The following is a 21329-nucleotide window of genomic DNA, read 5'->3' as shown; positions in this document are numbered from 1 at the left end:
TCCACTGTCTATCTATCTATCTATCTATCTATCTATCTATCTATCTAACTGAGTGGCCAGTATCCTTTGTGGTGAGGCTTTGTATGAATGCCCGTAGGGCAGCATGGGAGTTGTGTTCCCTGTTTGGTTCCATGGGGGCTGCCTGGGGGAGCTACTGAGAGTTGAATTCCCTGCTCCAGGGTTGTGCTGCCTGTCCTGGAAGTGCTTTCTGGGCACAATGATTTGGGCACTGGGTTTAAAAGAGGGCCCTCCACTTTGCCCAAAGGTCGTAGGTGCTGGACAAAGTTTGTTGGGAGGTGTGGAGGAGAAGGAAAAGAGAAAGAAAAGAAAAGGGCTAGATTGTGCAGTGCTGAGTTAAAAGAATCCTGTCAAAGGTCAGTCAGTCAGTCATTGTCCAACCTGCTATATCCTAACTACAGGGTCACGGGGGTTTGCTGGAGCCACTGCAGGGCACATACACACACACCAATTACCAAGCACAATTTAGGATCGTTAATGCACCTAACCTGCATGTGTTTGGACTGTGGTAGGAAAGCACCAAGAGGAAACCCACGCAGACACGGGGAGAACATGCAAACTCCACGCAGGGAGGACCCGGGAAGTGAACCCGGGTCTGCCAACTGCGAGGCAGAAGCGCTACCACTGCGCCACCGTGCCGCCCCCATATAAACTTGATATCATAAAACTATTTATCTGTTGCAAGATCAGTAAATCGCCAGTCCTTGGTTCTCCTGGCCGCCTCCACTCCTGTCTTGCAAGCTCCGTCCTTCTTACACCCGACTGCAGCTCTCTGATTGGAGTGAGGCGGCCCCTTTTATCTTGTCCCGGATGTGTTCCAGGTGCCTGATGATGTACTTCTGGTAGCACTCCACAGTGTGGTGGAAGTGCTGCCCTTGCACCCGGAAGCACTCCGGGCATAAGCCATCCCTGATCTGTCAGCACTTCCTGGTGTCCCCCAGTGATCAGGGACCAGCTGAGTGCTCAGGGTACAGAAGCACTGCTACCCCGGTTCCTCCTTCCTCCAGGCATCCTGGCAGGGCAGGGTCCTTGGCCATCTATCACATAATATACATGCATTTTTATATTTTTATAATCCTTGTGCCTATCAATTAAAAGTATTATTCTGTTCCTTAAAATGAGTGTGCGTCAGTTACTTTGATATAAGCCTAACAGCCACCTCCTACAACAGAGAAAGTTAGAGTACAAAAAGTAGGAGCTTTACCGAATTATTCAAGTACTGGTATTGACAAATGCAAAACTGATATTTAATTATTTAAGTTGTATCTTTCCATTGCCAACATTTATTGGTGTCCCTTGAGCAAGGCCGTTAACCTGCAATTGCTTCGTCCTGGGTATGACGTTAATCTGCATCCAACCCTGCATGTAGGCCCTCCAACCTGCAGGGAAAAACTTGGGGGTTGGTGGCAGAATTGGCACTCCAGCCACCATGAAAAAGCCTCACACTGTTCCACTCCATCTGAACTAGTGTGGTGCTGAGGTATCACCCATTGCATGGCTGCATTCGGGTCCTAATCGGGATCCTGAGTTGGTTTGTCGTGTGGTGGGAGCGGCAATGTGCTGTATCAGTAACGTGTGCTCCTAACCTCTCCGGGTGGACATGATAAATCACACTCATAGACACTGCTTGGTATAACACAATGTTTTGCTACATTGTTCAGTAACGTACTACATTGTCAAAGTGAAAACTAATCCTACTAACTTTATTATAAACAAAATGCAATAAGTAAAGGATTTTATAACTATTCAACACTCATTATTATTAACAAGAAAAGATATCAGATTATATAAATGAAAGAGTTTTGTTTATTATTATTGTTTTTATCATTTTGTGCTCTATTACAGTGCCCATTAGGTTCGATGCAATTGTTGGGTTCAATCTAAAATACTCTGACCTGCAGTACAAAGGCTGTTTGAGTTTTAACTTCACCTGTGAGGGTTCAAAGTGTCCATTTTTCATAGCAAAAAACTTTATTTGACAGACAAACATCCAACGTCCCCTTGACATAGACTGGTGGGAGGTTTTTAAATCCTCTCATACCGTAGAGTAAAAATAGTCCTAATGAATTTTCTTGGTATGGGAGTGGTGCATATTTTACTGTGGAGCATTTGGCTTCTCCATGGGAGTTCGTCTGACTGATAAAAGATGGCTGTCTAATTCCTAGTTTTATTTGCAATGTCATGCCCTGGCAGCAGTAGCTGAGGCTGTTCATCTTTCAAAAGGTGGAGTTTTGCAGTGACTAAATTGGGCAAGAATTAAGGGAAATCTAATTATGGGTCATCATGTCTGACACAGATCTGTGAATTAGTCACTTGGACATTAACAGTGCTGAATAATTTATCCTCACTAGCCTGCAGTTCATTTATATTCATCCCTTTGAACAAAGCTGAATATTGTTCTCCATTTACTGCGAATACTGTTGAAATTTCAGCTTCATGAAATGAGTGACTTACTGTAGCTTATTATTGGATCAAAGTGTGCCTTCTGGCTTGACCCTGATGCTCAGTAATGGTTCAGTCATGTAGGGGTTTTCAAGTTCAGTCCTGGGGCCGCATAGGAATAAAAAATCAAAATAAGAGAGCTCCTTAATATCTTTTTGGTTTCTCCTTGACAACAATGAGATCAGAAAGAAATAAAATGGAGACATTTTCTTTTGTCTCATGCTTCTCAGATTTTTGTCCTGAGAAAAGAAAAATACACCAGTCATCTCACAAGTGTCTCCTCTTACATTTCAGCAGAGATCTCAGCAGAGTCGCACTATAGGCTCAGATTTTCCAAGTAGTGTCTTGATGTTTTTTTTTGCAATTTGAAACTGTTTGCATTGTACTTTGGAATGTATGGACAGTTGTTTGTGGTGATAAAACACATAACTGTGATTACAAAACAGTAGTCCTTGCTTCTGAGTAATGCTATGTGACTCACCAGGGGGCGTACCACTCCCCTAACCGCGACACAGGCAGGCTGAGACACAAGTCTTGCCAAGTAGCACACATGGTATTAAAGTGGGGAAGCGTCTTTCTCTTGCTCCCCAATATATATGCACCAATATATATATAAATATATATGCACCAATATATATATAATATAGTCCTTTTCTTCCTCTTTCTTTCTTTCAGTCTCTACTCTCCCTCCTGCAAGCTTTATCCTCCTCCACCACCCGAGTCTGGCTCACTGACTGGTGGTGAGGCAATTCCTTTTACACTGCACCCGGCAGCACTCCAGGTGTTTCTTGCACTTCTTTTGGGTGGTTCCTCTAAGGACTCAGCTGCACCTGCAGCACTCCCTGGCATGCCCACAGAGCCTAACAGGGTTGCTCCAAACTACAACTCCCAGCATGCCCTGTGTGGATCTGTGGTGCTGTAGCAACACAGGGGGGCTGCCCTCTAACATGTCAGGGGAGATAATGTCCTAAATACAGCCCCTCCCTTGGCCCTTCTTCCCAGCCATAATGGCCCTGGCCATCCATCGCAATTTTTAGTTGCCCTTATTTATATTGCGGTGCTCAAAGTAGAACATACTCATTTTGGAAGAACAGGCAGGCAGTGTGGCATAGTGAACTTGAAACTTTGAGGTTGTGTGTTCAGATCCCACTACTGACACCATGTGATCACAAAAAGTCACTCCATCTTCCTGTGCTCCCATTGGGAAAACAAAAGAAATGCAACAAATTATATCTCTGATGATTTAATTCAGCTATGATAAAGGCATCCGTCTAATAATAAGTAAAAAATACAAAGTCTTGGAAGGGATTAAGGAAGACTAGAAAGAGATCTCACAAAATATAACCTGCTTTCAAACCAAATACTCAGATTTAACTCCTTTACCTCAGTTGTATCGCATGTCTCCTTTTTGTCTTAAGCTATTTCTTCTAAGGAATTTTAGAAGAAACATCTCTGGCCAAGTTGATTCTTAAATTAAATATTAATGAGACTCTGATTTAAATCTCACGAGCCATTAAACATCAACCTTTGACCAGTAAAATTTTCTCATGGGGCTCCACGGTGGCTGCAGGTTTTTGCTCCAAATACAAGCACAATCAGGGAGCAATTCTGTACCTTTTAATTAATCTCTTTGTTTAATTAGAGAATCGCTTTCCTGCTTTTATTTTGCATTCAGAAAAAAGCACTATTGTCAAGCCAACAATTTAAATGTGTAACTCTGTTTTGTTGTGTTCTTTTTTCAATTTTTTTATCTGTAGAGTTTGTCCTATTGATTGTGCTTGAAGACTGACAATTAATGATAAGCGGAGTGGACACAGGCGCAGATACCACTGGGTTATCGTGGTTTTTCCCTCTTTCTGCTTCTTACTTATTTTTTTCAGGGACACATGCATTTGCCACATTCATTATTGAATAGATCTACTCCCGCACCTTAAGAATAACCCGCACGTACATAGATATACACATACAATCTGACCCTAACCACAACAGTGCCCCATGAATGACACACACACTGCTGGTTAATCTCTAGCACTTTAAACCACACAAGTGCCATAGTAATAACACAGCTTGTTACTCTCTTAGCACTTCAAGAGACTTTCTTATTATAGGCAAGAACAACATACAATGTTTTAAATATATCTCAGAACTAAATATTACTTTCGTCTCTAGGAATATATTTAAACATACAAAGGCTCAACATTTTGGTTAAAGGCCATTTATCAACCAAAGATGTCTTACTTTACGTATTGTTCCCTACTATTGGGTGGAACTTACACCCTCAGCCCTTAATAAACCTTGCAGCACAGAGAGTATGGCAAACATCTGGCTGCTCCAGGTACTCGTGAAAAATATCTACTTTATTACTTTAATCACGGCAAATGTAAAAACAAAGTATAGAACTTTCAAAAGTAAATATATAATAATAATAATACCAAATAGAACAAGGAATAACAGGAAAATAAGACAGAGAGTAAAGTCTGGATGTATAGTCTTAAAGAAAGCTTACTGAAAGAAATTAGAAATGTCAAGGATGAATGTCCCAGGGCGGCGCCGATTTAACAATCAATGTTCACAAATTGCTGTTAACTGACGATTGGATGAAACTGGTCATACGTCTCTTTGTTTTCTCTTCTGACGTCGCTTTCAGAGGAGGCATATTTACCATTTCATTTTGAAAAGTTTGCATGTCTTCCTTTCCCAACCTGTAAAGCAATTTAGTCCTGGTGCTTTTCCCTTCACAGGTGATAAAATCATCCATACACCTTGAAGCGTCTCCCGAATTCCTGCTCAGTTCAAACAGATGGTACTGTGATAGGTACAATTCAGGAAAACAGATTTCTTTTGATGTTAACTGTCCATGCAAGTGTCCTGTATTTTAGTTCATCTTTTGTTTTGTCTTGAACAAAATATAATGAAAATATAGACCTAAATGTACAGATTTTGTACACCACTACATCCACCAAGTGCAGCTTCTACAGCGTCATCCTCTTGTATGAGTATTCTGAAGCCTCTGTGACCGAGTTGGATTAAGTGGGGTTTCAGAATGTAATATTATGTGACAGGGTTGTATGGTGAACTTTAGTACAGATTTTTTGACTTTTTCAGTAATGATCATTGAGTGGTCTGTAAGGGTTAACACTATTGGCCCTATCACACCGCTATAAAAGATGCATGAGTGTCCCGTTGTACACCCAAACCACCAACTGAACTGGGAATTCTCTTACCCTATGACTACTAACAAGCTGGAGAAATGCTCTCAGCAGGACTGCCAAACACCATTTCTTGTAGCTTGCAGCTTTCACTTGAAGGTCAAAGTCATTCCTCAGATTTTCTCAGCTCCTGAAATTTTAAAAAGCTGCCAGATGCGAACACAGTTGGCTTTAAGGAGCCAAGAGCAACAGGAGCCATTCAGAGACATTAGTAGCAGAGCAGATCCCCTTCCCTGTTCTCCTGGTAAGCAGTCAGCAACAAAAATGTCACGAGTTGTTAGGTGGGTGGCGGGTTACATACGGTCCCATCACAGTGTTACTCATCTTAAATGTAGCGGGATGATATGTGTTTGTTTTCAATTTGCACTTAACATCAATACATCAAAGTCAAAGATTAAATCCTCATCCAATTCCGAGACCAATTAATCAATCAGCACGCTCTTCTGTGCTCATTTGTCATCTGCCACCCTTACGGATCAATAGCCAATCACTCTTGTCACTTGGTTTGCACACTGACGTGCCGCCAGAAATTGGACAAATACAAGGGGACCTTAAGGCTAATGCGAGAAAATGTTGTGCCAGTGCTTAAAGCTGCAAGGCGACTTGCCAGATGGATGCTTTCCAAGCGCCGGCTTGTTTAAGGATGATGGAATCAAATAAGCAGGTAGTATCGCTGCAGGCATCCTTGAGGATACTTAAAGAAAGACTTTCAGTTCATTTATTTTTAAAATCAGTTTTAGGTAATTTATAGAGCTTAGAAGAGAGGTAAGGAGGGACAAAAAAGAAATTCCAGGCAGGTAATCGAGAAGCCATCTTTAAAAGCTTAAGCAAGACTTGCAATAGTTATTTATTAAAAATAATTACTCTGATTTATAAAGATGAAATCTCAAGGTGTTTTTTTTTCTTCTAAGAAAGCTTTAAACAGACGATCATCTGTACCAAAAGAAAAGATAACTGTGTGTGGGAGACAAATGTCTGAGCATCAATAAGCTGCATAAACTTTCGCATTTTCCGGCTGTCTCCTACAGTAATAATCAATGAAGACCATTGGAGCAAAGCCTAATCAATAACAGGAAGGGTGAGCATACCGGCTTGAAATCACTAGATCTGAGCAATGGAGTCGAAATGAGTACCTACACGTTTATAGCGTCATACTGTGTGCAAGCCCATTGACTCACCCTCTGTTTTGTATCTAAATCCTCAATCCACCCCAAATGTAAAGTCTGTAGTCAAATAAAACTTTTTAAAAAATAAAAGTTTCATCTTTTTGGCTTTCTTAAAAACATTGCTATTCACATTCTGGAGCTACTTTATTCAGCACATCGTTGCAAGGAGTCAGAGTTTTACCCCATCAAGCCGGGAGCTAACTCTAGATCGGCCATTGAAGGGTATTATTGTCTTTTCTGATTTTTACCCTTTAGATGACCAGAAAGCAGGAGACTGGGCTGGAGATGGCAGACTTAATGATGCTAAGGGGTGTGTCGAGGATGAACAGGATTAGTAATGAGTACATTAGAGGGTCAGCTCAAGTTGGATGGTTTGGAGACATAGCCAGAGAGGCGAGATCGTGTTGGTTTGGACATGTGCAGAGGAGAGATGCTGAGTATTTTGGGTGAAGGATGTCAAGGATAGGGCTGCCGGTTCGAATCTTAAAAACATCTAAAAATATTTTTTAATAAAGTTTTGGTATCAGGCGTGACGTCAGCAGAAGCTGTAACGCTCCACCTGAGAGAAAAACTGTAAGGCTAGTCGCCAGCATTCAGACATCAATTCTGATTGCTTCACAGCCGAACAGGACACGGTAAAAAAAAAAAAAAAAAGGATAGGGCTGCCAGGGAAGAGAAAAAGAGGAAGGCCAAAGAGAAGGTTTATGAATGTGGTGAGAGAGGACATGCAGGTGATGGGTGTAACAGAACAAGATGCAGAGGATAGAAAGATATGGAAGAAGATGATCCACTGTGGCGATCTCTGATGGGAACAACAGAAAGAAGAAGAAGAAGAAGAAGAAGAAGAAGAAGATGACCTGCTGTAGTCTTTTGAGTTCCACGCAGTCTCAGTGAGTCGTTTCCTACATCCACAAATGCAGTTTGTTTCATAAAGTGCCTTAAAAGGACAGCGCGCTTTCTTTGAAGTGACAGTAATGCGCCAGTCTTCACCCTTTACAGTTGTAATAGACACACTGGCATAGAGACAATATTTCTTATTGACATAATACATTCTAATTGGAGTAATGATGGACTTTTTTTCCCTTTGGGATTTCATTTATGTTCACTTTGGCTGTCCTTGGACTTATTTTCTTGTTATCAATATTTTTACTATCATTATTTTAGAAACTCAGGTTTGTTTCTTGATTTGATGTAGTTATTACCATCATATTTTAGTCTTTGTAGCATCAGTTACTGGTTGATACTACTCAATGGCACATGATGCAGATTTCATGTGACATGTTTCTAACCTCCTTGGTGTTAACCCGTAAGCATCTCTTGGGCTTAGAATTCTATGTAAAAATGGTTAACTCCAAGAGTGTCTCAGGTTGAGCTGTTCTGATCTAATGTACGGTGTTAAGCCCAAATAACACTCTGGACAGCATTCTCCTGCCATCTAGTGGAGAAAAATAACATAATGCTGCAAAAAAGTCACAGTGACACATCAATATTCAAGAGTGGGATGGAGAATTCAACTCAAACAGACAATGGCATGTAAATGAAAAGCTATGAAGACAGCTTTAGAACAAACTGAACCTGAACTATTAGATGAATCAAGCGATAGTAATGACAACATTACACGTTTACACAGATAGTGAAACTGATGCACAGGGCATTGTATGACCAAACCACCATGATGTGCTTGGTGAAATTCAGTCATGTGAAACTTCAGTATGGCAAAAAGACAAAATGATTGTGACCAAGTGGAAGGACAAGAAAGATGGCAGCCTTCTCAGCACTGTTCACATTGCAGCAATTGTCAATGTTCATATCAGGGGAAATGTGGATGTCACTAAGCCTGTGGTAGACTACAGCAACACAGTCGGCATCACTGATCATGTGGATCAGACAGTGATGTTCTAACTTCTCATATGCAAGCCAAGATGATTGTGACGTCAGGCTGTGCGTCGGTGACTCTTTGAAAACACATCACACGAAGGACATGCAGTAAATCTGAATGAGTACAGCAGTAGACAAAATGACGGGTAAATGCACGTACCTTTCCTACTGTGCTTATGTTGACATTTTAGCATTTCTATGTTTCTGATACATGTAGTAACATTTTTTCTTGTTGAAAAAAATTGTACATGTTAGGCTCATTTTTCAAGTAATAAACATAAAAGTGGCTATGGAACAAGTGAAACTTCAGAGAAGTAGTGGCAATTGATAAAAAAAATAGAAACAGGAAATTGTAACATAACTAAGATGCAGTTATGGATGTCAAAAAGGTTGTAACCAGGAAATTTAAAATGCAAATGAGTAACTACAAGACAGGGCAGAAACAAAAGAGAGAATCACAAAACCAGAAAATCAACCTGGCACTTGGGCCTACGTGAATTATAAGCCAACTGCACTAAACTTATTTACAGAGGAATAGATCATGCTAAACATTATTACCAAAACGTCATCATCGTGACTAAGGGGGTCACATGATGCCACAACAACATTGTGTAAATTATATTAAAAATAGGATGTGAGCCAAAACCAACTTTTTGAAAATTAAATCAAATTAAAAATTAAGTAATAGAAACATGATTTGAATGTCCAATAAATCTTCTTATATAATATGCTTCCATGGCTGTCCAGGATTTTAAATCACCTGTACGTCCAGTGAAACTTGTGAGGTTTTTGCTGCATTTTTTAATCAAAAAATTAATGATATTAGAAATAATATAGTACATCTCCCCAATACCTAACCACTTAAACCCCGGTACTCCATTTTAAACAAATTCAATTCTTTCACCAGTATAGATTTGCCTGATTTATATAAAATAATTTCTCAACTGAGACCCTCCACCTGCGTCTTCTACCCAATACCAACAAGTTTGATCAAAGAAGTATCGGGCATACTAATTCACAGTATTCTTGACATAGTAAACGCATCATTAGATACGGGGGTCTTCCCAGACTGTCTTAAGACTGCTGTAGTTAAATCCTGCTCCAGAAAAATAATCTTGACTCCTCTGCTTTTGAAAATGTTAGACCTATTTCTGACATGCCTTTCTTAAGTAAAATTCTAGAGAAGGCAGTCATTATGCAGCTTAATGACCATCTCAATAAACCTGCTATTCCTGATAATTTTCAGTCGGGTTTCAGAACAAATCACAGTATAGAAACTGCACTCGATAAAGTAGTAAATGACTTGCAGGTAAATGCAGACAGAGGCCATTTATCTGTTCTCATCCTCAATTGATCTGAGTGATTCATTCAATACCATTGATCACAATATTCTTAGAAATCGCCTTAGTCAATGGGTGGGCCTTTCTGGCAGTGTCTTAAATTGGTTTGAATCCTACCTGGCAGGTAGAAAATTCTTTGTAAGTTGTGGTAATTATACTTCAAAGACAATTGATATTCTACTGTATATGGTGTTCCACAAGGCTCTATCCTGGGTCCGCTGCTCTTTTCGATTTACATGCTTCCGTTAGGTCAGATTATCTCGGGGCATAACGTGAGCTACTATAGCTATGCTGATGACACACAACTGTACTTATCAATAGCGCCTGACGAGCCCGACTCTCTCGATTCACTGACACCATGTCTTACTCGTGTTTCTGAGTGGATGAGTAGTAATTTTCTCAAAACTAAATAAAGAGAAAACAGAAATTTTAGTGATTGGCAGTAATGGATATAATGAGGTTATTAGAAATAAACTTGATGCATTAGGATTAAAAGTCAAAATGGAGGTAAGTAATTTAGAGGTAATTATTGATTCTGACCTGAATTTTAAATCGCATATTAATCAGATTACTAGGACAGCATTTTTCCACTTAAGAAATATAGCAAAAGTTAGACCCCTTATAACATTGCAAGATGCTGAGAAATTAATCCACGCTTTTGTTTTCAGTCGATTAGATTACTGTAACGCACTCCTCTCAGGACCACCCAACAATGACATCAATCGATTGCAACGAGTGCAGAATGCAGCTGCTAGAATCTTAACTAGGAAAAGAAAATCCGAGCACATCTCTCCAGTTTTGATGTCACTACATTGGCTACCTGTGTCATTCAGAATTGACTTTAAAATCCTGCTTATGGTTTACAAAGCCTTAAATAATCTCGCTCCAACTTATATTTCGGAATGTCTTTCACGTTACACTCCAAATCATAACCTTAGATCTTCAAATGAGTGTCTGCTTAGAATCTCAAGAGCTAAACTTTAAAGAAGTGGTGAGGCGGCCTTCTGCTGTTATGCACCTAAAATCTGGAATAGACTGCCAATAGGAATTCGTGAGGCTAATACAGTGGAGCACTTTAAAAAAACTGCTGAAAACTCATTACTTTAACACAGTTTTCTCATAACTTTATCTTAGTTTAATCCTGATGCTCTGTATATTCAATTAATTATTATCATTATTCACGGTGGCTCCAAAATCCGTACTAACCCCTACTTTCTCTTCTGTTCTTTTTCCGGTTTTCTGGGGCGGTGACCTGTTCCCTTATTCTAATATTTATTTATTTTGTCTTTTTTCTCTTTCTTCATCATGTAAAGCACTTTGAGCTGCATAATTTGTATGAAAATGTGCTATATAAATAAATGTTGTTGTAGCTCACAAACCGTTTGAACTATTGACCTGAAATTTGGTACACATATACTACGTGATGATTGACCTCCAAGGTTATTCCTCTTTTTATTTTATTGTAGAATCAACTTTTGGAAGCGGCCAGCAGGGTGGCTGTGTGGAGCATGTGTACGGGCGCTGTTCTCATCCCTACCACCCTCGCCATCACTTACCTCTTCATATCTTAAATCATTCTTGAGGCAGATTGAAGACTTAAGTGCCAGCTTAAGTGAAAATTAAGAAAAACGTACTAAATAATTGCAAAACAAACACTCACTTAATCAGTTTTAACGCGAAAACATGCCGACGAAAGAAGAGAAGAAGCGGGCCGCTAGGGTGGAGAACACAAGAGCTGCTCAGGAAGCAGCAAGCGCATCAACCTCCAAGCAAATGAATGCTAAACATACAGAGAAGGAGGATGAAAACTAGGAATGCTCAAGTCAAAGTGCAGTGCGCCATTACTGGTAAATTAATTAATTAATAAAATGCAGCAACACATATATTGCAATAATATTGCAAATGTTAGGTCATTATGTCCCGTCTATATATGATGGCTGCCTGGATGCCTTTGTAAAATTCCCTGTTCCTCTCTTAGTGTAGAGCAGGAGTGTCCACCAACTCTGATCATGGATGGCACTGTTGCCAAGTCTGCAGTTATGCCACCCAATGTATCAATTTGTTAATCAGAAGAAAAAAAGGGCTTTCACAGACTGCATTTTTTGGGGAGCTTGTTTTAAAAAACAGCATGGTATTTTGGGCTATTTTTAAAGGTAAAAATGCCATTGCTGCAATCATTACCAGAAACTGCAAAAGAAGAACAATTCCACTATAAAGCCTCAGAAAGACGCTGAATTTTGTTATGGGGATTTGGGTCCTTAAACTAATCAGGCAGGTCACGGACATCTAAACCTCACTCGGTGTAACAAGTCAGTAGAAATAAACATGAAAGAAACCAAAAGGTTTTTAAGACAATCAGACATCTCAAGGTCATGTTTAACTGACAAGGAAGAAAAACAATAAAGTATAGAATAAGAAAGAAAACACTACAGGAAAAATGTTCAGCTTAAATTAAACAATAAAATGGCAACCTATTAAAATACTTAGAATCTAAAGAACGTTTAGCACCTAATAATTTTGCATAAGTAGCTGACTTTTGCATGATGGCAATTAAGTTATTGAGTTGCCAGTATGTTACGTTTTTACACTTATACAGTCAATTATTGTCCCATGTACAAAGCACAGTGAAATTCTTACTTGCTTGTGTTAAACAAATGGCGACACAGTGATATCCATGCTGTCTCGGAAAAAGGAGAATGGGATTCATGTTCCTACATGGGTTTTTCATGTTCACGTTAGGTGACCTGCCATTGTTCAAACTGGCCCTAGTGTGTATGTGTATGTGTTTGTATTCACCCTGAACTTGCATGGTGCCCTGGTTCCTGTTTTGCACCCTTGCAATTGCTGAGATCGGCTCCAGCTGCCCCACCACCGTGTCCTGGTTAAGTGGGTGAAGAAGGTGAATTGTGCTAAGGAACAAGCAACACATTCCCACTCTGTGGCTAGAAATGTATGGTAAAGCCTCAGCGTCTGTGTAAGAGCGAGATCTAAAGCCCCTGCAGTGTGGTACTCTGGTATCAAGCATCTCTGTGTTTGTACATGACACTCTAATACCAATGGCCTGATGCTGCTGTCCATGACAGTTGCGCTATTTGTAAGCTCTTTTTAATTTAAGGATGTTTCAGGCTATGATTCCAACTGATATCTGGTAACCCTGGTGGAGGGCTGTAGTGGCTGCAGGATTTCCTTCCTAATTTTTTCCTAATCAGTGACCAATTCCTGCTACTTCATTTTTAATTCCCTTGTTCAATTCTCTGAATTTCTTCTTTTTTTTTCTTAAATGGCAGCCAAACTAAAATGAGATGTGAAGCGAGTTAACAGATGAACACCTAAGTCGGGGCCTCAAACCCAAACCAATTCCACTGCAACCAGTTTCTCAATTAAAAACCATTTCTTACTGTTCATGAAACCAGTTATTTAATTTCATGGTTTGGTTTGCTCAGCTTGAATGGCATCGGTTTTCACCGGGTAATCAGGTTCCCTTAAACATTTCATAGTTGTGACATTTGGACTAACTTTCAACTGTGGGAGTGTGGTCTGTGTGTGTGTGTGTGTCTGATGACCAGTTCAGAGTTGGACCCTGGTTTACCCATGATGCCATCTAGGATAGGTTCCAGTTAGAATGCAATGGAGTGAAAGAGGCAGAAGTAGATGGAGGGTGACACAATGGGGCAGTGGTAGTGCTTCTGCCTCACAGTAAGGAGACCACGGTTCACATTAGAACATTAGAACACTCTAGACGAGATCAGGCCATTCAGCCCAACAAAGCTCGCCAGTCCTATCCACTTGTTTCCTCCAAGAAAACATCAAGTCGAGTTTTGAAAGTCCCTAACGTCTTACTGTCTACCACACTACTTGGTAACTTATTCCAAGTGTCTATCGTTCTTTGTGTAAAGAAAAACTTCCTAATGTTTGTGCGAAATTTACCCTTCCACAGTTTCCAACTGTGTCCCTGTATTCTTGACGAACTCATTTTAAAATACAAGTCCACTGTACTAATTCCCTTCATAATTTTAAACACTCCAATCATGTCACCTCTTAATCTTCTTTTGCTTAAACTGTAAAGGCTCAGCTCTTTTAATTTTTCCTCATAACTCATCCCCTGTAGCCCTGGAATCAGCCTAGTCGCTCTTCTCTGGACCTTTTCTAGTGCTGCTATGTCCTTTTGTAGCCTGGAGACCAAAACTGCACACAGTACTCAAGATGAGGCCTCACCTGTGCATTATAAAGGTTGAGCATAACCTCCTTGGACTTGTACTCCACACACTGTGCTATATAACCTGACATTCTGTTAGCCTTCTTAATGGCTTCTGAACACTGTTGGGTTGATAGCTTGGAGTCCACTATGACTCCTAAATCCTTCTCATAAGGTGTACATCCCTGATCCTCCCAGCATGGAAATTGCATGTGCTCCCCATGTCTACATGGATTTCCTCTGGATACTCCAGTTTTCACCCACTGTCCAAAGACATGCAAGTTAGATGGACTGGTGATAGTAAATTGGTCCTAGTGTGTGATTGGTGTGTGTGTGTGTTTGCCCTGTGTTGGACTGGCACCCTCTCCAGGGTTGGTTCTTGCTTTGTGCCACTTGGGAAAGGCTCTGGCATCCCCCACAACCCTGGTCTGGATTAAGTGGGTTAGAAAACGATATGACATGACTTACAGTATTATTGTTCCTGCCTTGTACCCTGTGCCAGCTGCAATGGCCTCCAGCAGACCCTTGTCTGAATTAAGTAGATTAGAAAATTACTAGAATCAGATGGATGGCTATGTCCTACATCTTATTATGTTATTTATTTGATAAAGCACATTCACTCAAAAAATACCATGAAAATACTGGATTATATAGTGATTGGTAGGTAAAGCAAAATCCAACATTTTTTTATGTATGTTTTTATTTTATGAGGGCATTTCTCAACATACGTCTCACCAGTCCTCAACATACACAAAGATAAATTATTACCTTGTCTCTTTCAAGAAGAATCAATAAAAACACGGTTATTTCAAAGACCATCTTCTGCCAATCCATTTTGTGAACCTGTTTTTTTCTTTCCATAAATAAGCATCAGAAAGCCAGAATGTCCTCTAACAGCAATGGGCACAAGGCCTGTTGCGTTTGCTGAAATATTTCATTATATAGATAGATATTCATTACATCTGCTCAAGCTTGTTTTATGGTTACACAGTCAATCGTGCTGCTGCCTCACATCTCCAGGAGACTGTGTTTGAATCCTGGCCAAGTCACTGCTGTTCTGATCTTCATGAGATACACAAACTTTTATAAAAAAGGACAAGGAGAATGAGACGTGATCAAAAGTGCATGCTGGAGTCAAAATCCAAAAAGTCTAACCGTCCTTTCACCAATCCTAATCGCTAAACAGAAAGTCTGAGTATGTATTAAGCGATGAAGGATTCAGTAAGCAAGAAGCCTCTAAACAAAAAAATAACCACACGTAATGCTTTAGGAATCCAGATCTCGTATAAAACAGAGTCTTGCATAAGAGACAATCTTAGAAAGTTAAAGCTTTTTACGTTAGTGTTTGCTTAATATGAACAGAATATAAATTTCTTTCATTGTCATAGACAATGGTACAGTTAGTATGAGGTAGAACTTTCTTGCTATAATTAAGTGTGATAATTGAGTCAGTTGTTTTTTACAATAGGTCCCAGTACTCAAGGACTTAAAAGACTCATTTTGAACATAGAAATGGGATAGACATACAGTTTTCTGTCTGTTTTGAAATGGTTCAGAAACATTTACAAGTGATTTTGTAATGATAAGAAATGAAACACGATTTAAGCTTTGAACAGAACTTTTCTTTTTTTTTTGCTTGATCAGTTTTCTCTTTTTTGTGTGAAATGTTTTACTTTGAATTTTTACTAAAGCTTTTAAAAACGAAGATATTTTGCCTATGGAATCATTTCAGCGCGTCAGGATTTTGCTGAATCCCATTTTATATACTAGAGTTGCTGAACTTTGGTAAGTTTGGGAAAACGCAGCTACTGTACATCTTGCAAGACAGCCTAAATACCATCACACTATGACATCAGCCATCGTAATCTCCCGGTGGTTTATGGGAGCATCATCATAGTAACAAAACTGCTGATCCCTCAATATGTCGATGATCATACCAAAACAAATATGGCGACGCAGAACAATGTGAAAAAATATAAAACAATCAAACAATAACTCAAAAAATTCTAATGATTGTAAATTTGAATTCTTTGGAGTAAATAAAAAAAAACTGAAAAATGTATATATTGCATGGAAGGATTACAGAAAACTAGAAAAAAAATCAAAGAAAAGAAACCAATCATGGCAAATGCTTGTGTGCATATCTCTCCTTAGGTCTGTGTGTTCATCTCAAAGGTATGTGTGATGAGAGACACATACAGTAGGTGTCAAAGGATTATTACGAAAGAATGAAAAAACCAGGGGCCTTATGTATAAACAGTGCGTATGCACAAAAATGTCACGTATGTCTGTTTCCATATTCAAATTGAGATGTATAAAAACTAACATTGACATAAAGCTACGCACATTCTCATGGCAGCACTCCCTCCTTGTGTACGCACGTTTCTGCTCAGTTCTGCAAACTGGCAGTACCCAGCGTCAAAGAGAGCCACTGCTTCTGTGTGGTTTCCCTTTCTTTTTCAGATTGACATCTCTCGAGTGGCTTTATCAAATACACTGAAATTAACTGCATATCATTTATAAATTTAAGGCATCTGAAATCAACCTCTAATAGTATATAGGGTGGTCCAGATCTAATTATGCAATTTTAATTACGCTATATCTTATTAAGTTTATTACATAGAAAATCACCACACAAATCCTGGACTATAGAGAAGTGCGGAAGTGATGACATGAAGAATCGTCTTCGCACCAAACTGGAATCGTCCCCGCATAAAGCAAACTCATCCAGATGATATGGATCTGCATAATTAGATCTGGACCACCCTGTAATGATGCATGGAATGGCTAAACTATTCCAACCAACACAGGAGCTTTAGTGTTGTTACTCTCACTGGACCACTCAGAGTATTGTAACCAATTGTATCTGAGTGTGGAATCACAGCTATACAGCAGATGATTGGAAAGCTCTATGGCAGGTTGTGTCGAGAGCACAGAGGGTTATCGGGATACAGCTTCCAGCCCTGGAAGACATTTATAGCACATGATGCCTAAGGAAAGCCACCAGTATCTACATGGATTCCATTCAGCCATTCCGCGTCTATTTGAATGTCTCCAGTCTGGCAAAAACGTCATAGCCTTTCCTGCACGGACCTCAAGGCTCAGAAACAGCTTCATCCCAAGAGCTATAATGCAATCAATCTGTCCATCAAGTGCTCCTGATAGAGCTGTTTGTACTTAGAATTACAGTTACCTCACTGTAAACTTGCACTACACCTCTAATATTGCACAACCCAAACCACTTTATGAACCATTTGCACTGTATGTACGTTTATTGTTCCTATGCTTTCATATTGTATATTTTTTATTATTTTGCATCATATTATTGCTATTTTATAATTTTGAAGGAAAATAAGTTAATGCAGGATTTGCATATTGAATCTCATTGTGCCATACAATAACAATAAAGGTATTCAGTTCAATTCAACAGAAGAGAGCACATATTTACAAATGATGATGATGATTGGATTCTAAGTCGATTTGAGCTATGCTCTTGGAGCTCTGTGCTGTTAGAGTACTGGGATGTATATTTGATATTATTTTTATGATGAAATAAAAATCATAGTATGTATACACTGTATTACATTTTACAGATAAACTAGTTAACTTAATGTAAATAGTATATACTGTTAATAATTAAACATGTAGGGCATGGTGGTGCAGCAGTAGCGATGAGCTGACGCCTTGTTCAGGTCCTGCCTCACGCTGTATGCTTGGCGTACAGACATTGCTATTTTTGTTGGATTTACTGACTTTTAACTGTGACTGTTTCTGTTGAAGGATTTTGCCTTCTGGAGACTTTTTGGAGACTTATTTGCTTCAGATTGTCCTTTAGGAAGTTCCGTTTTGACTATTTTTTGATCTTTTTAGCATTTTTTTGTATTTTTCTACTTTTTTGAATAAATCCTTCATTCTTTGTTTGCTCTTTTGTGCACAAGCGGAGGTTTAACAGTCATCCCAACTCTTGATATACAGGAGACTGTTCTAGTTATTTAAGCCAGTTTTCCATTTTTGAGCCCTGCTAGGCCAGAACCAGCAGTTAGTAGTTGTAGGTCCTGGCCTGCCTTTGGGGAGCATTTTGGAGGCCTCCTACTATTTTTTTATGTTTGTGAGTATTAATCCCAACAAAAAGAGCTTAAACAAACATAAATTGACACCATGAATCTCCATATTGCCTTTTATATATATGTAGAAATGTTGACAAAACTTGCCCTCCATCCCCCTTCCCAAAAAAAGTTATATTATTAACATGAAACAATTTAAACGAATTTCATTTACTTACACGTCAAATCGGAGATTTTGTTTTTCTTCAAAAAAATAGTCAAGGACGAACTTTCGCACAAAATCTGGGTTTAATGTGTTATCGATAACTTCGGTTCTTCCAAACTGCAAAATAAACACAGATAAATGATACAAAGATGAGTATGGTAGAAGAAAATTGGATTTCTTTTCTTAGGATTTACTTTAGCTTTCCGTTTTAAAAAAATGATTATTTTTTTCATCAATGGCTCATTCTAACAGCCTGAGGAAAGCTGGGAGGAGTAAACTGATTCCTATACATAAATAAAATTTCTGAATTCTCAATGAACATTTTAGCTGCCAAAGAATCCAGACTTTCTCATATTTTAACAGTTGTTTTCCACAATTTCAGCACCTTACATATCACTGCTATCATGTTTTATTTGAAGAAATGCAGTATTTGAAACTTTAGTGGAATATACTGTGTCATTTGATTTAAGGCAGTTTTCTTCTATGCAGGGATTAAAGTGGAGTTTCAATATTCTCCCTCACTGTTGTGGTTTTTTTATTGTATTCACAGTTACCATCTTCCGTTGGGTAGAAGAACAGAACAAAAGAAAGGTTATGACAGGAATGAAATATTCAGTGCAGTACAAAATGATAATTTCCTATTTGTTTAAGATTGACCAGATATCATCAAGTCGAGATCCATGGTCCATGGATTATGCCTCACTGTGGCTTAACAGAAATACAAAAATTACAGTATTAAAATAAAACTAAAAGTGTAGATGGGGAATAAATAAATTATGGGATTACTAAATGGCATGGACTGACTTGGCAAAGTTATAAGAGAGCTTTTAAAGGATCAGTTTGTGATTTTTCAAATCCAAGTTATTTCTTCAGAAACATGCTATATATGCATTTGCCACACGAAATTGTGTTTTAAAGTTCATCACTTTCTATAGATTAAAAAAGAAAAAAATCAATGCAGCAGTGGCACTTTACATTGTAATCTATGGGGAATGGAGGAAAAGCCTAAAACTTTACCAAACATGTCCATTCTTCAAGTCAAGACAGTTGTCGAACATTAAACACCGCTTACTGAAAGCTGAGATCAGATACAGCCTCTTGTACCCTGCCAAACTGAAAGTGGATATTCAAGGCAAGCATTATATCTTTACCTCTACAGAGGAAGCAGTAAAAGAGTTAAGAAAACTGACACTTTTCTGAAATACGATTGTGAGTCACATTCTGTCATGGCATGGCAAAGAAGATCTTATCTGCTGTTTGATCCACTTGCAATGATACTGGTCCTGTAATTATACATCCTTTTGCCTTCGTGGACACTTTTTGTTTATGCTTTAATTACAGTAATATGCACATATGTGTGTATATGTGGAAGAAATTAATTTTTTTTTTCTCTCTTCTAAAGGAGACTGTTCAATATCATATCCTTGGTTAATTGTTATTTTTATTATTGTATTAGGGATTACTATGCTTATCCAGGGCCAATTTTTAACACCATTCCCTGGGTTTACTATCTTACTATCTCAAGATTGATGAAGATTATATTTTATGCTTATAGTATTTGGTCTGTATTGACAATAGATAGATCCTCATACGCCGCTGCTGGGGGGCTTGTTTTGTTTTGGACGTGTTCTGTTTCTTGGTATGTCAGTGGACTGGGACTTTGTAAAGTGTGGTCCAGTCTCAAGTGGGGAGGCAAAATGGGAGGGTGAGGGGACTAGGGGGAGGAGAGAAAGAGAGCAAGCTATCTTTAATCTATCCTTTTAATCTTTATAATTATAAGTGCCAAAGTAACAATAGGCTTCATGGCAATAACTCTTGGGGAAATTAAGGTCAAAGCTGTCTCATTTTCAGTTAAGACTACAAAAGGCAGTTGTCGAGCATTGATCCACGCATTACGATTACACACACGCATTTCAAAATAGTTTAACTCTTTCGGGGTTAATGTCGACTTTTGTCAAAAGGAGGAGCTGACGATGGTAATCGAATGTAAAATTGTGACAAAACCAACTGTTATGTTTTAGTTGGACTCTCGTTGCTTGAAGGAAAGTGAGCTTCATTGGTTTGACTGAGATTTCTTGCGCTCGTGTGAGTAGCAAGGCACAAACAACAGCAAAAATGGCACTGACAGCTGATGAGAGATCAAAGTGATTGCATAAAGCAAACTACTGCGTGGACGACGTTTTGCCTATTATCTCTGAACTGGACTATGACTTGTCGGACTCTGATTTTGATACAAGTGATCAAAAACGAATGTGAGGTTCCAGCTTCAGTTGACTGGTCCCCAGCCAATCATGGTGCTAAAATGGTTCATGTAGCTGATACGCCTACGGCAATGTTTGCCAGGGAGGAGTGTCATTTAACAATTGATAAGAGGTAGAACCTAGATTGTAATGCCTCAGCCACATGAAGACAGCTTGGCAGCAAGCCTGTCACACATTCTTGTTAAACTGGCAGCCACAGCATGCAGCAACAGATGTTTAATCTTGATTTCTGTGTGAAACCATTGCTTTTCAGAAACTGTTTTTTGTAAAAATATTCAGCCCTCAAAGAGTTAAACATGTCATTTTTTTTAACACAAAAAACACCAATATTAGGAAATTCAGTCATTTATTCAGTCATTTAAAAAAGAAGACCAGGTATGTGCAATAGCTTAGCATCTTAGTCGTCCTGCGCAGTAACCTTTTAGGACTACGCAAGGGTATGGTTTCATGTTGATCGAGCAAATCACAGTAAGCTTTTCATGCCACGTTAGTTGGGTTTTATTTTGATTTACTTCTATATTTATATGACAATTCAATACCTGGAATATGTG

At 39.0% G+C, this 21329-nt stretch overlaps 1 protein-coding gene across 2 annotated transcripts in view; it reads right to left on the bottom strand.

The window, feature by feature from the left end:
* Nucleotides 1-21329, bottom strand: part of cpne9 (copine family member IX) — a 672011-nt gene that overhangs the window by 500136 nt on the left and 150546 nt on the right. For both annotated transcript variants that reach the window (XR_005635832.1, XM_039771535.1), the window contains exon 4: nt 18531-18634. Coding sequence is in view for 1 of the 2 variants with exons in the window: in XM_039771535.1 (XP_039627469.1) it covers nt 18531-18634 (104 nt within the window). In the remaining variant the exon portion in view is untranslated. The remainder of the gene's footprint in view (nt 1-18530; nt 18635-21329) is intronic.

This window comes from Polypterus senegalus, chromosome 12, assembly GCF_016835505.1.
Source record: "Polypterus senegalus isolate Bchr_013 chromosome 12, ASM1683550v1, whole genome shotgun sequence".
Classification (NCBI taxonomy): domain Eukaryota; kingdom Metazoa; phylum Chordata; class Cladistia; order Polypteriformes; family Polypteridae; genus Polypterus; species Polypterus senegalus.
This window is presented reverse-complemented; position numbering and strand designations above follow the sequence as displayed.